The sequence below is a fragment of the Rhineura floridana genome, chromosome 3, assembly GCF_030035675.1.
Source record: "Rhineura floridana isolate rRhiFlo1 chromosome 3, rRhiFlo1.hap2, whole genome shotgun sequence".
NCBI classification, from domain to species: Eukaryota; Metazoa; Chordata; class Lepidosauria; order Squamata; family Rhineuridae; genus Rhineura; species Rhineura floridana.
This window is the reverse complement of record NC_084482.1, coordinates 130,071,247-130,085,021: the sequence shown is the minus strand read 5'-3', so window position 1 is coordinate 130,085,021 and position 13,775 is coordinate 130,071,247. Positions and strand designations below refer to the sequence as shown.

Here is a 13,775-nt window from a genome sequence, read left to right as displayed (position 1 = left end):
TCCGTTCACTGGAAGCTGTAGTTCCAGTACTTCAAATATCCTGATATAATACATACATACAAGCTTCTATGCGTTTATATGTTCAGTTACACACATCTCATCTTTATTAAACAAGGCCATTCAAATTTTACCCAGCAAGAAATCAAGTTAGCCACTTGTCAAGAAATGCTAGAATGTATCAGAGACACCACTCTTACTTTCCATGCCAAGAACCAAACTGTAAAATTATGTTGAACAAAGTAACTATTCCCATGTTTATCCTCTATTCAAATATTTATTTATGTAAAATATTTATATCCTGCTTTTCTACCATGCATTCAAAGTAGCTTACAAAAGCAGGAAAGAAATAACTGCAATAAAAAACTACAATAACCTAAAATAACTAAATAAAAACAGAACAAAGATAATAAACCCATACTGATCTATAATTTAATGTCCAAATGACATAATTTTAATAGTCACATTAATTTAAGATGTGCATGGGACAACTGGAGCTCTACTACGCCCACAAATTCCACTATTTTGGATTTGTAGATATTTGGAGATAACCTCTATTTTGTTTGCCCCTTGTTTTTTGGCTTTCAAATATTCCTAATGAAAAAATGGAAATTTGTCTCACTGTGAATTTCTGTTTACTGAGGATGATAGATAACATTACTAATAGGAATGATGCCTCCTACTAGAAGGAACAGGCAGGATCCATTAAAGCTTTTTGCCTCCTCTCGGGGGGTGGGGGGAGTTATTCCTCTCACCAGACCGACTGGCAGAGCAGACAACTCCTCAACCCCAAGCCGACATTCCAACTTCAGCTCTGTTAATCACTGAAACTTAACTTTTGAGAAGCTGTATGAAACAGAGAAAAGAAACCAACAGGGAACAGAGAAGCACTGCAAAAAATGGCTTATTACACCAAAGTAGAACAACCACCCCAAAAATCCAATGGAACACACACATGTGGAAAGGACACAAACATGCCTAACCATATGTACAGCAGTGGTAGGAGCCATAAACTACACCCCTCAGGTAGAAGCAGAGGAAGGAGAGGTGGGCGGAATGTCATCCATCATCCCCAGTAAACAGAAATTCATGGTAAGATAAATTTCCTTTTTTACCTGAGGATGATAACAGAGCAGTCTTCAAGACCTGGGTGGCCTTCCTCTGCCCTTCTACTCATTGTCTTACAGCCTTTTGAAGGATCTTCCTATCAAAGGCTACAGCTGATAACAAAAATGCACCTAGTTTGTAGCATTTCAGCAAAGTGCGAGGGGAAGCCCAAATTGCTGTTCTAGAAATTTCCAGCTCAGGAAATCTACACTTAAACATAGCTGAAGCTGCTGCATCCCTAAGGAAGTGGGCCATGATACCACTTGGTGGTTGCCTGTGCAATGCCACATAGGCCTAGGCTATGCATCCCTGAACCACTTAGAAACGGAAAGGGAAGGAACCTTCTTCCCAGCAGAAGGGTTGGTAAAAGCCACAAACCAGGACTCAAGAGTTCCCCAAGTCCTGGTGCTCTCTAGATAAAACCATAGCGTCCTCCTGACATCTAAGGTGTGACACCTGCACTTGTGTGGGCATGAAGGGTTCTTACACAATAAGGTAGCTCCACCTCCTGGGGCCAATGGAACACTGTGTTGCCTTTAGGCATGAAAGGTGCATCAGACTGTAAAACACCTTAGCAGAATGGAAAAATAAAACACAAGCTATGGATAGGAAAACATGGCTGCTAACACTGACACCTTTGGGGCTGACATTATTGCCACCAGAAATACCATCTTAAGAGACAAAAATCTACTGAACAAGTGGCTATCAGTACAGTGAGGACACAATTCAAACCCCAAGTGAGAAACTGGTGCACCCCTGGAGAGAAACCAGGGCCAAACCTTTCATGAGATGTTTGTGGATAAGATGAGAGGACAAGGTCAGATCACTCAAATTGGCTAAAACATTGCTTAAAATGGCAACCTGTATTTTAATGGTGTTGTAGTTGAGCCCCTTATTCACCCCCTCCTGGAGAAACGCCACCACCACATTGACCTCTGGAGCTGCTTGGTCAGACCCAGAAGAGAAAACACTTCCAGGTGGAGCTGAACACACCATAGCTGGAGGCCTGCTTTGAGGCAAGTAGTGTGTCTAAAACCTTGGATCAACAGATGGGCACTTTGAACATCCAAAGCCAACGACTTCAGGTCCAGGCAAATGACCCGAAACCCTAGGCCACCGTTCCCTGGATAGGAAGAGCACCCCAAATGAACAGGCTGGCATCTGTGATCGGGATCAGTCTGCACAGCTCCTCCCATTCACTCCATTAACTAGAGAAAACAACTACCATTGTAATTCCCTTTATGCTGGGTCTGGAATGGACACCTGAATTCCCACCTTTGTGAAATGGGATCTGCTGTTGCCCCGGAAACACTCCCTGGGCCCTGACTGTCCAGGCCTTGAGGAGAGACAGTCAGCTCTCTAAAATGTATTGAAATCTGTTTTAATTCTTTTTCATATTGTATTTTAGATACTACTACTACTACTACCATCACCACCAATACTAATAATGGGAAGCAATATGATACTGAGGTTCTAGCACCTTCAGGGGAAAAGGCTGGGAAAACTCCTCAGCTAGGGCCTACTCCCATATCTCTGCCCAAATTACTCACATCCCTGTCTGTTCTGAGGAGAAAGTCTAACCTCTTCACAGAAATAAACCTGGAACACATTAAGATTCCTCCCCAAACATCTCACCCCTTATGTTTCTGAGGGAGGAGGGAACAGACACAGCCAACCTGAAGGTTGACAAGGTTTGAGGGAACACACTGGACCTACAGATAACCACAATCAGTCATGATATATGAACCTTCTCCAGTGAGTACACTACACATATCCACAGCCCCACACCTTGACCTAAACCCATGGCATCAGGGCTGGAACACAAGAAAGAGGGGATATATTGCCACCCATAGTGGGTTCTAACTTTAGGTATCACAAGCTTGAGAGATTAACACAATCTCTCAAAATCTTGATTAGCACCCATTGCTCCAGCTGACAAAACTCTGGGTAAAAGGACCCTACATCAGACACCAAGGCAGAAACAGAGGAAAACTAGATCAACCTCACAGAGAGAACCCACTCATCCCTGCAAACAACACTGAAAGGTTGTAAGAAAAATAAACAAGCACTGTGGGCTGTTTGGAAGAGCAAAAGGGAACATTTTAATTTAATTTAATTTTAAGCACATGTAGCCAGGAACTGGGATGAGAGCTCAGGCGCCACAGGTTGTTCCTTAATTTACAGCAAAATTTGCCTGGCCACAGCCAAGGAGGCGGAAAAAAATTTCAGGTGCAGATCCCAATTCCTACACTAAAACTCTAAGCAGAAGCAGCCTCAGACATCTTATTGGCTGGTTCCATAAACTGGAGAAAAACTGCTGCTGCTTAGGTCTGCTCAAACAAAATGGTGGTCACACTTTGTGTTTATTGTGGGATCCGCCAAGCTCCATGCCCTTCAGGAACTGAGAGAAGAACTTCTTCCTAGGAAATCTGATGAAGGCAAAATGTCCCTTGCAGTGACCTGACATGCTCCCCCCTGGACCACATGAGGAAGGGAATTAAAAAACACTAGACACACATGCAAACACACACACAAAAATCACACCCAGTATAACAAAAACTATAACAACACCAAAGGGGGAGAGAAGGAAGCATAGTAAAAAGTACAGACTCAGAAAATAGATGATAGGAAAGGAACAAGACCAAGAAAAGGTAAATACTTGAGAGACAACAAGAAGACCCAACCATCCCTAACCACAGGGAAGGTTAGTCTGGTAAGAGGGGTAACTCCTCCCTGCTGGAGAGGAGGCAAAAGGCTTTAGTGGACCCTGCCTGTTCCTTCCAGTAGGAGGCGTCATCCCTATCAGGAATGTCATCCATCATCCTCAGGTAAGCTTCTTTGCTGTAACTTTGCATTTATAGATTTCAAGATAGATGTCAAACACCACTGTTACAAGTGCATATGACAGGCGTGCATTTATTTCTTTATTTCAAAAATTTATATCTTGCCTATTTCCCCAAAGAGACTCAAGCTCGCTAGCAAACAGTAATAAAAATAGAATAAAACAAACATAAAACCCCATAATCAAATAAATACATTAATATCCAACCTGTTTATAGCAAATATTTTCAAAAGTTGGGTACCTTGAGCACACTTTTAATGGAAAGGGAGGGGATATAATTCATTGTCCAAATAATAGTTCTAGTTAGACCTAAGTACCTCTCAGCATCTGTACACAGCAACTACCTGAGTAATTTTATTTTAGACCTCAATAGAAAGACCTTTCTTATATAGATAAGATAATACCTGTGGCGATGCACCAGTTTGATACTCTCTGGACTCATTGGACTATGTGATACAAGCATACTGCTCCGTGGTGTGCTGGTACCTGAGCAGGCAGGACTCAGTTTATCCAGAGCAGGCAACTCCTGTAAAGTACATTAAATGTCAGTTGTTTATTGGAGTAGGGGAATAATATAAACATTGCTTATGAAGCAGGGCATTACAAAAGTATATTTGAAGAACTGCTTTTAAGAAGGGTCCCTTTCCTACAATGGTTGGCAATGATTCCACCTTGTCCATGATCTCTTCGTATTTGGGAACTTTTCTGAGTTTGAGAAGCAGCAAGTTTTACCTTTTTCCAACATCAGTGGCTCCACATGAGTGATTAATAAGGAGGAGATATTTATCAGAGTTCAAATCCATAGAAATATAATAGATTTTTTTTTTATTTTTTAAAAATGCATTTTGCTTTTTCAGGGGTGAATTTCAGAGGATGGTGTTATATATACAGAATTAAGGAGCAAACATGATGCAGACAATCCATTATTTCTCTGTTTTCTGTTAGCTGACAGAAAGCTAGAATATAGTTTACCAGTTCTGTTCATTCAAAATGACCACATTTGGGTGATCATATATTGCTTTAATAAGCTAATATGACAGCCTTATGGTCTCACATGCAGCCCCTTTCATAAATCATATAGTTTAGCACTATCTACATGAGCTAGAATGTTACCAGTTACCTTTCCCCTTGTCTCCTCCTGTGCAGCTAGCGTTTACTTTTAGTGTCACAGAATTCTGGCTTAGCATTACATATGAACTCTGTTTTAAACCAATCTCCGATTAGGTTAAACAAGCCAGGTTTATAAACCATGGTTTGAAATATGCTTGCTTAGAAGATGACCAGTTTGTTTTAAACCACAATATCTGGTTCCTATGTAATTCTAAGCCAAGATTCTGTAAAACAAAGTAAACACTAGCAAAGTCCTCCTGGTCACACAGAAGGAGAACAGGGGAGAGCTCCAGATTGAAGCTTCACTCAGGTTTCTTCCTGCTCTCATACACATAGTATTAAACAATGGTTTAGCACAGTAGCAGCCAGTGAGGCAGCGCAGGTGGGGCACTGTTGCTCTTAGCTTCCAAACATGGCAGCTTGCTGCAGCTGACAAAGGGGGGAGGGGTGCAGAATGCTCGGCATGGAGTGGTAGGATTGTCAGATTGGCTCTACCGCCATACAATGCCCTGAGCTCCCATGCTTCACTCTTCCCTTTCTAACCTTTTAGTCAACAGCAGTTACCCACCATGTTTGGAAGCTGGGACAGCAACAATGCCCCACCCACACGGCCTCACCAGCTGCAACTGGTTTAGCATTATGAGCAAATGCAGCCTATGGCTTAATTTTCTGGCTTTTTCTGAAGGTATTAAGCATATAGTTTCCACTTTGGATGAAATGGGAAATGACAGTTAAGTGAAGATTTCCTGGTTTGTTGCTGGCTTGTGCAAAGGGAGGAGTGAAGGGACTGTGTGCCATAAGGCTCATTCCTATCTCGGCAATTGCAGCCTATGAGACATATAATAATACATGAAAAAGTCTATTACTTGCAAGCATTGCTAGCATTTTGATAAAAATCAATAATGAGCAATCAATATATAGACAAGAATATGCAAAAGAATTAGTTGTGAATAGTTCTCAATTTAGAAAGATGCTAAGTTCATATGACTAGCTTTCATACTTTTATACAAAATAGATTTTTATTACAGTGGAAGTGTGATATAATGCATCTCAGTGTACTGTGGAATCGGACATACTGTGGGTATGACCATGTCCTCTGAGTAAAATACTGTATATCCTTTTTTTCTGTTTGTTTTACCTCATTTTTTCATCCGATGTGCTCCTTGTTCCTGGTGAGTCTTCTGTTTGCTTTTTCTGGGTATCTGAGTCTTTTTTCTCTCAGAGTTTTTAAAAATCTGTTTCCTGACGTCCTCCTCCCTTCTGCCCTTTTTCTTCCTGACTTTTTTTCCTAAGGGACACTTACCTCTTGAGCTTTCTTCAGACTCTTACATTATTGGCTGTGGAGCTTTATTATTACAGTAACTTGTTTTTCCCCCTCTTACTCTTCCTGCTTCTTCCTTCCTGCTCAGTTCCTCAGCAGCAGTGGGGTGTGTGTGGTTGCCTCTCTAGGAATCAGTACAGTGCTGTTCTTGCTGGCTGTGACCTTACAGTGCAGTTTTCATTATAATGCACAAGCCCCATAACACGGGTACATCCTTTGTCCCCTGCCCCCACACTATAACAAGTTTTTACTGTACTACATTATTTACATCTCCTCTTACTGTGTATTCTGCCATAAGTAATGCTTAAAATCATGCATTTATTTATATCCTGAAGACAGGGTATAAGACTGAAGGTAGATCTATACGTTATGTACTGTTCTGTGATTTGTTTTAGAGATTAAAAACCCCAGAATGAGCTGCTGAGGCTGCAATTCGAAGATGAAAATTAGTACGGGAGAAGAGGGGCTTTTAACTCTTTCTCCTTGTGGCATTTTCCAACTTAAAATCACCTTCCTCAAGCATCTTTTTCCTGGTGGTCTTCTCTTCAAATTGCATCCTCAAATTGCTGTATTCTGTTTAAAAAATCCTTAAAGAAAAATCAGAAAACTTAACATGGAGTTGCACTCTGGGAATTCACCTTCTTTGGTCTCTGTTTAGATCAGCTGTTATGCAAATTACATGAACAAGGTCTAAACAAATGAAAAATGCAAATGTCTATTTTCTCAGAATTTCTTTGATATCTGATTTTTTTGCTGAACAATTCATTGAGTACATATTCAGCTTTTCCCAGTTCCCATGTAGATGCCATAATTAAAGAATTCAAAATACTGCTATGAACTGTTAACAAGAAGAAGAAAGAACAGTGTTTGTTTGAACTTACATGGTACAAACTGGACCGCATCATCTGGAACTGGTCAACTAGTTTCTTATGTAGGGGGCGCATCTCTGGATGTACAAACTTCTCATGTACTGCCAGGCCCACTCCTAAGATATGTACCTATTAAAAATAAAACCAAACTATAAATTCAGCCTAAGAAATGCTACGAAATAATGTTCTATACATCACTCATTCACTGAAAGGGAACTGTCTCTAAATATTAGCAGATTGGTTTGCTAAATCATTCATGATCACTAAATCTGATGTCCAAATTATATCACAAAGCATTAGAGAGCATGTAGTTGATGGCCTAACAACCACCCATGTGATTCCCTGCTACCTCTTCCTGGAAATGTCTTCCTAGTAGCAAGGATGTGGCTTTGAAGTGCTGGCAGCTGTGGATGGACTGAGTGAAAATGGAAGCTGTACTTTCTGTGAACTTCTGTTTGATATTGGTAGTGGAGTACATTCTCTGATAGGGATGCTCTCTCTCACTGGACTGAAAGGAAGGGTCCATAATCTTTTGCTTCCTCTCCAGGGGGAGGAGTCATCCCACCCTCCAGTCTGACTGACAGAGCAAGAACAACTCCTTGACCCCTCACAGATGAAGAATATAGCACTCCTACTCTACAGGTAGAGAAACCTGAGAACAGGAACGCTCAAATGAAGGTGAACAAAACAATCACTGTAATGCCAAAATACACTATTTAAGACAGGACAGAACAGCCTAAACAGACTGGACGAAGGCAGAAGCCCTAAACATCACCCCCACCCAGAGCCAACGAGAGGATCAGCAAAACATCAGCAGAGGAAGGAGAGGTGGGAAGAATGTTCTCCACTGCCAACATCAAACAGAAGTTCACAGAAAGTAAAACTTCTGTTTTTGCCTGTTGGCAGTGGAAAACATTCTCTGATAGGGATTTTTAAAGAGAAGTAACTGAAACCTGGGTGGGCTTCCTCTGCCCCTAACCTATTGCTGAATGATCCTCTGAAGAACCTTCCTACCAAATGCCACATCAGCTGAGGAAAAGCTATCTATTTTGCAGTGTTTAATAAATAAGTGCGGGGTAGCCCAAGTGGCAGCCCTGCAAATGTCCAGCACTGGAAAATTGTCTTTAAAGACAGCAGAAACTGCACCCCCCTTAGTGAATGTGCTGTAAGCCCACTTGGAGACCCCTGCCCAAGGCCAAATATGCCTGCTTGATAGCCAATCACAACCAGCAGGAAATTATGAAGAAGAGATCTTTTTGCCCTTAGAAGGCTCTGAAAATGTCATAAAGAGCAACTCCGAAGTACGATCTAAATAACACTGGAGAGAGCACCCTACATCTAGAGAATGCCATCACTTCTCCTGAGAACAGGAAGGGTTTGGGCAAAAAGAAGGAAGAGTCATTTCCTGTGATCTGTGAAAAACCGAATTTACCTTACGTAAAAAAGATGAGTCACAACACAGGACAACCTTGTCCTGGTGAAAAACACACAGCTGTGGGTCAGCCGAGAGACCTGCCAACTCTGAGACCTGCCTGGCTGATGTAACTGCGACCAGAAAAACTGTTTTGTTCAATGGACAAGTAGCCATTGGTTCAAAGGGGGTACCAGTCAAAGCAGATAGGACCCAGTGAAGGTTCCAGGTAGGAAAGCAGTGAAACATCTGCGGTGAAATTAAAGCAACCCCTTTGATAAACCATATATAAGGGTGAGAGGAAATGGTTTGATCTCCTAAGCTAGAAAAAACGTTACTCAACACAGCTGCTTGCCTCTTAATTGTGCTGGCACTTAAACCTTTATCTATCCTGGCCTGCAAAACACCAAGCAAGATAGGAACCTTTCTAGATAAAGGATCCACCTGTTCCCTAGAACACCATAATAAGAAGGCCTTCCATGTGGTGCTGTACAGCCTATTTGTGGAAGCCCTAGTAGGAGATAACAAGGTGTCCAAAATCTTACCTGAAAATCTCAGCTGAGTAAGCCAGAGCCACCCAGCCGCCAGGCTGTCAACTGGAAGAGTTCCAGATTGGGATGCACTACTGGCCCCTGAATCAACAAGACCGGACACACTGGTAGGTGCCATAGGTCCCCCACTGACAGGTGGAGTAGATCAGGAATCCATGGCCGCCTTGGCCAATGTGAAGCCATCAGGATCACCTCTGAGCCATTCTGAAGAATTCTCTGTAAGGTCTGTTGTATCAGACCTAAGGGGGGGGGAAGACATAAAAAAGCCCCACTGGCCATCCAACCTCCAGGGCATCTGTCCCCCAGGCAGTTGGGCATGGGAGATGCGACAGGAAAATGGGTAACTGGGCATTGTCTGGTGAAGCAAATAGGTCCATCACAGGCCTGCCACTCTGCTTCTCTTATGGCAGTCCAACTTAACCAATCTACTGTGACATTCTCTAGACCTGCCAAATGCTCGGCCTTCAAGGAAAGCCAAGTTGAGCTCCACCCAGGGAAGGAGGCTGTCGGCTTTAGGATGAAGGCCATCGACTGAGTTCCCCCTGCTTATTCATGTACACGTTGGCAGAAACATTGTCTGTGCGTACTAGCAGGTGAGAACCCTGGACCTCCAATGCTAAAGCCTCCAGTCCTAGATGGATCGCCTGTAGCTTCAAGACACTGATGCTCAGCCAAGACTCCTCCACTGACCATGTTCCCTGCACCACTCTGCAGTCCAGATGGGCTTCCCATCCATAAAGACTCGTGTCTATAGTCAACACCAAGCGTAGTGGCTCCTTCAGACTCACTCATACTGTGAGCCTCTGAGGAGACAACCTCCACAGCAATTCCTGCTTCAGTCAGCTGGGAATGGACATCACAAGTCACTGATGAGCTGCTATATGGTCCTGAAAGGGCAACAAGAAAAGCTGGAGACTATGTGAATGAAACTGAGCCCAGCTGACCAGATCATATGCTGAAACAAGGAGATCCTGAAGTTGTGCCAAAGACATCACGTACATCTGGGCTGAGGACTTCAGCTGCATTACCAATTCTCCACTCTTTCTGCCATAAGGGACATCCTGAAGAGACTAGTGTTGAGCTGGACCCCCAAGTGAGTTATCTTTTGAAATGGAATCAGCGAGCTCTTTTCTGTATTCACTATGAACACAAAGCAATGAAGGCAAGCCAGAGTAACCTCGGTGTCCCTCATGCAAGCGTCCAGAGACGGACTCCGAACCAGGATGTTGTCTAGATAGGGATGCTGAAGAAATGCCACCAATGTCACCAGTACCTTGGTGAAAACTCTTGGTTCCGAGGAAAGGCTGAAAGGAAACACCCAATACTGCTAGTGTGGCCTGTTGTAGCTGAATCTGAGGAAACAATGATGTGCTGCCAGAATGGGAATATGGAGGTAATCCTTGGAGAGATCGATCGAGGTCATCTAATCACCTTCTCTTAGTGCCACCACAATAGACCTCAGTGTCTCCATGTTGACCCACCTCCTGGCTAGCCAGGAGTTCAACCATTTGAGGTCTAGAATGGCCCAAATGCCATTCTTTGGGGGCACCAAGAAAAAGATTGAATAGAACCTGAATCTCCTCTCCAAGGGAGGAACCTTCCCTACAGCACGGATGTCTACCAGTTGCTCTCCGGCCTTGAGATACTTTCCATGCTTGATGAAGTCTTGAGTCCGAGACGTAGGCACAAACAGATTGTGTGGCCTGCATGCAAACTTGAGGGAATACCCGTGTGTCACCATGTCCAGCACCCACCTATCCGAGTAGCTCCCTCCACAGATGGGAAAATTGTAACAGGCGAGCATCCCAGACCCTCCGAGGAAGACAGTGAGTCATGAGGAAGAAGCCTTTTTAGGAGCCTTGGCAAACCTGGAGGAGGAGGAGGATCCTCCACTTCTCGCAGGGGGACGACCACCTCCTCTGCTCTGCTGTCCCCAATGAGGTCTATAAGAAGTGAAGCCTCTGGGACGAGAGAGAAGTCTACAGTGACAAGACAACTGAGGTTGACACTCCTTGTGCTCATCCTTCTTAACAGAAGTAAGAGCTTTCCTCTTGTCCTTAGTCTCAATCAAATGCTGCTGCAGTGACTCACCAGTTTATCCCCTGAAAAAGGCATACTAACTAACTTAAAGTGTGATATGGAGTCCATCTCCCATTGGCGGAGCCAGGTATTATGCCTAGCCACCATGGTAGCAACCATCAAATGGGCATCATACTGAACGGCACCATGGGGAGCATCCACCACCGTAGCAGACACATGAGAAATCTTTTTAAGAATATCCTTAACTGGCTTTGACATCTCTGAACTAAAACCCAACTCCTCCGCCCACATAAAAGCTGCCCTGGAAAACAAAAATGCAGTGAGCGAGGCTCAAAAGGCTACAGCATATGCTTCAAAATTATATCTCAATATGGTCTCCACCATTTTATCACATGCATCCTTGGGGCCCTCTTCCCCCTCTGAGCAAATAACTGCTGAGGATGCCAAAGCAGCTACCGGCTGATCCACAGCGGGAATGCAAAATTGCTGCATCACCCTGCCAGAAAACATATAATGTTTCTTAAGCATCTTCCTTTATTAGGGTTAGCCCACTCTGCCTTCCATGCTGAATCAAAGGAATGCAGGAAAGGCACCAAAACAGTCTTAGACTGGACTGAAGGAAAGCCTTTTTAGCCCCAATAGAGAGAGAAGCCACAGCCTCCCAAGGAGCTGCTTCCACAGCCAACAACTGCAGGATCCTACAGGTCTTAATCAACAATGGTTGAAAAACGTCTGAGTCAAACAATTTGGGTTGAAGAAGAACTACCTCCAACTCCTCATCAGATATTTCCCAGGCATGCTGGAGGATTATATAGCTCAAAACCAGAGCCTCCCTCACACACAAGGACTGTCTGAGCCGCTCTCTCCAATGCTCCCTGCTATACAATAGGAGCACTGGTCTCAGAAACCATAGAAATCTCTGTCTCAACTACCACCGAATGTGAAGGGGGATTGGAGGTGTGAGCATCAGCATGAACCAAAGGCAAAGCACCTTCTCCCAAGCTGGTTCTCTTGGGGGGGGGCTGGGGGGAGAAGGAGAGTGAGTTAGGAGAGGAGGAGATCTCACAGGACTATCTGAAGAGTTTCTGTGATACCTCCCCCTCCTATGGTGCTTAGAGAATGACTTATGTCTTCTTTTGGAATGGTGATGATCCATATGACCAGCCCCATTCCTATCAGAAACGCCTGCTGCCTTTAAAGAACACTGTATCTCTGATGAGATCTTTGTGTTTTAAAATTTGCATATTTGTTTTTAATGTTTTTAATTGCTGTGAACCGCCCAGAGAGCTTTGGCTATGGGGCGGTATATAAATGTAATAAATAAATAAATAATAAATAAATAAGAACGCATCCACGGCAAAAACTTAGGGACGTCACCCTTGGAAGGAAAGGCTACTACATGTTCATGGATACAGAAAGTGATAGCTCCTGCACTGTGAACACTGGGTGAGGGGGAAACAGTTTGATGCTGATAATCAACACTAGGGAGGGACACACTAGAGTCGGAAATGTCTCCTTCCCTATGACAGGCAGGGCCATCTGTAGGAGAGCTGGCTACTGAAGCATTGTTCAGAACCAGTCCCTCAGTTACTCTCAAAGGAAAAAAGATGGGAAAAACCTGAGGTGTGCTCTGCCAAACAACAGTGGGAGAGTCTGCCTCCACCGCCTGGCTGCATGCCAAATATTAAATGGGGTAGCCACACAAATCTGCGGGGTTCCCAGCGGGTGTGGAATCGCCTGTCCCCAGTAGCTACTGAGCAAGCCAAAAGAAAAAATGGATGAACTGCAGGATGGGCTCCAGTCAGAAAATGCCAGAGAAAATGATGTTCCTGCCTTTTTCTGAAGATGCCAGTGGTGTCATCGCTGTATATATGTATCAAAAAGCAGCTGGAACCACCAGACCAAGGGCTCTACTGATTTAAACTGCAAGCTGAGAGAGCCCCTCGCCAGCCTCAGTAGAAAAACGTGACTGAAAATGCTGAACCTCTGAGGGATGACTGGACTGCATTCACAAAAACCATCCCCCTGTCAGCCATTAGCTCCAGCAGGAGCTAAAGCAGCCACGGCCCCCTCAAGGAGGGAAAAAGGATGGCCAAAAATGCACGAGGTAGACTCCAGCAGCCACTCACAATTCATAAAATTCCTTAAAACTTCCTTCCATCATACATGCATATATTTTCACACAGACCAGGAAAACAAACAAAAAGGGAAGGAAACTCATGCACACACCAAGCAAAAAAGGAAGAGGAGGGAAAAAAAACACTCACAATTAGTAGAAATCTCTATACATAAATATAGATAGTTCAGAACACTAAAGGACCCTACAGTCAATGACCACAGGCAGAGTCAGACTGGGGGGGCGGGATGACTCCTCCACCTGGAGAGGAGACAAAGGATTATTGACCCTGCCTGTCAGTCCAGTGGGAGACATTATCCCTATCAGAGAATGTCCTCCACTGCCAGCAGCCAAACTGGCAGACATCAGTTTATTGTTTATAGAGTTTTTCAAAATCAGTTTCATCAAAGA

General features: G+C 43.7%; 1 protein-coding gene across 7 annotated transcripts in view; it reads right to left on the bottom strand.

Moving 5' to 3' along the window:
• The window catches only part of DOCK3 (dedicator of cytokinesis 3), a 463,693-nt gene that overhangs the window by 42,764 nt on the left and 407,154 nt on the right, over positions 1-13,775 (bottom strand). For all 7 annotated transcript variants that reach the window (XM_061617883.1, XM_061617886.1, XM_061617884.1 and 4 more), the window contains exons 45-46: positions 7,259-7,375; positions 4,351-4,472 (exon numbers count right to left, since the gene is read on the bottom strand). In XM_061617883.1, the coding sequence (XP_061473867.1) occupies positions 4,351-4,472; positions 7,259-7,375 (239 nt within the window). The remainder of the gene's footprint in view (positions 1-4,350; positions 4,473-7,258; positions 7,376-13,775) is intronic.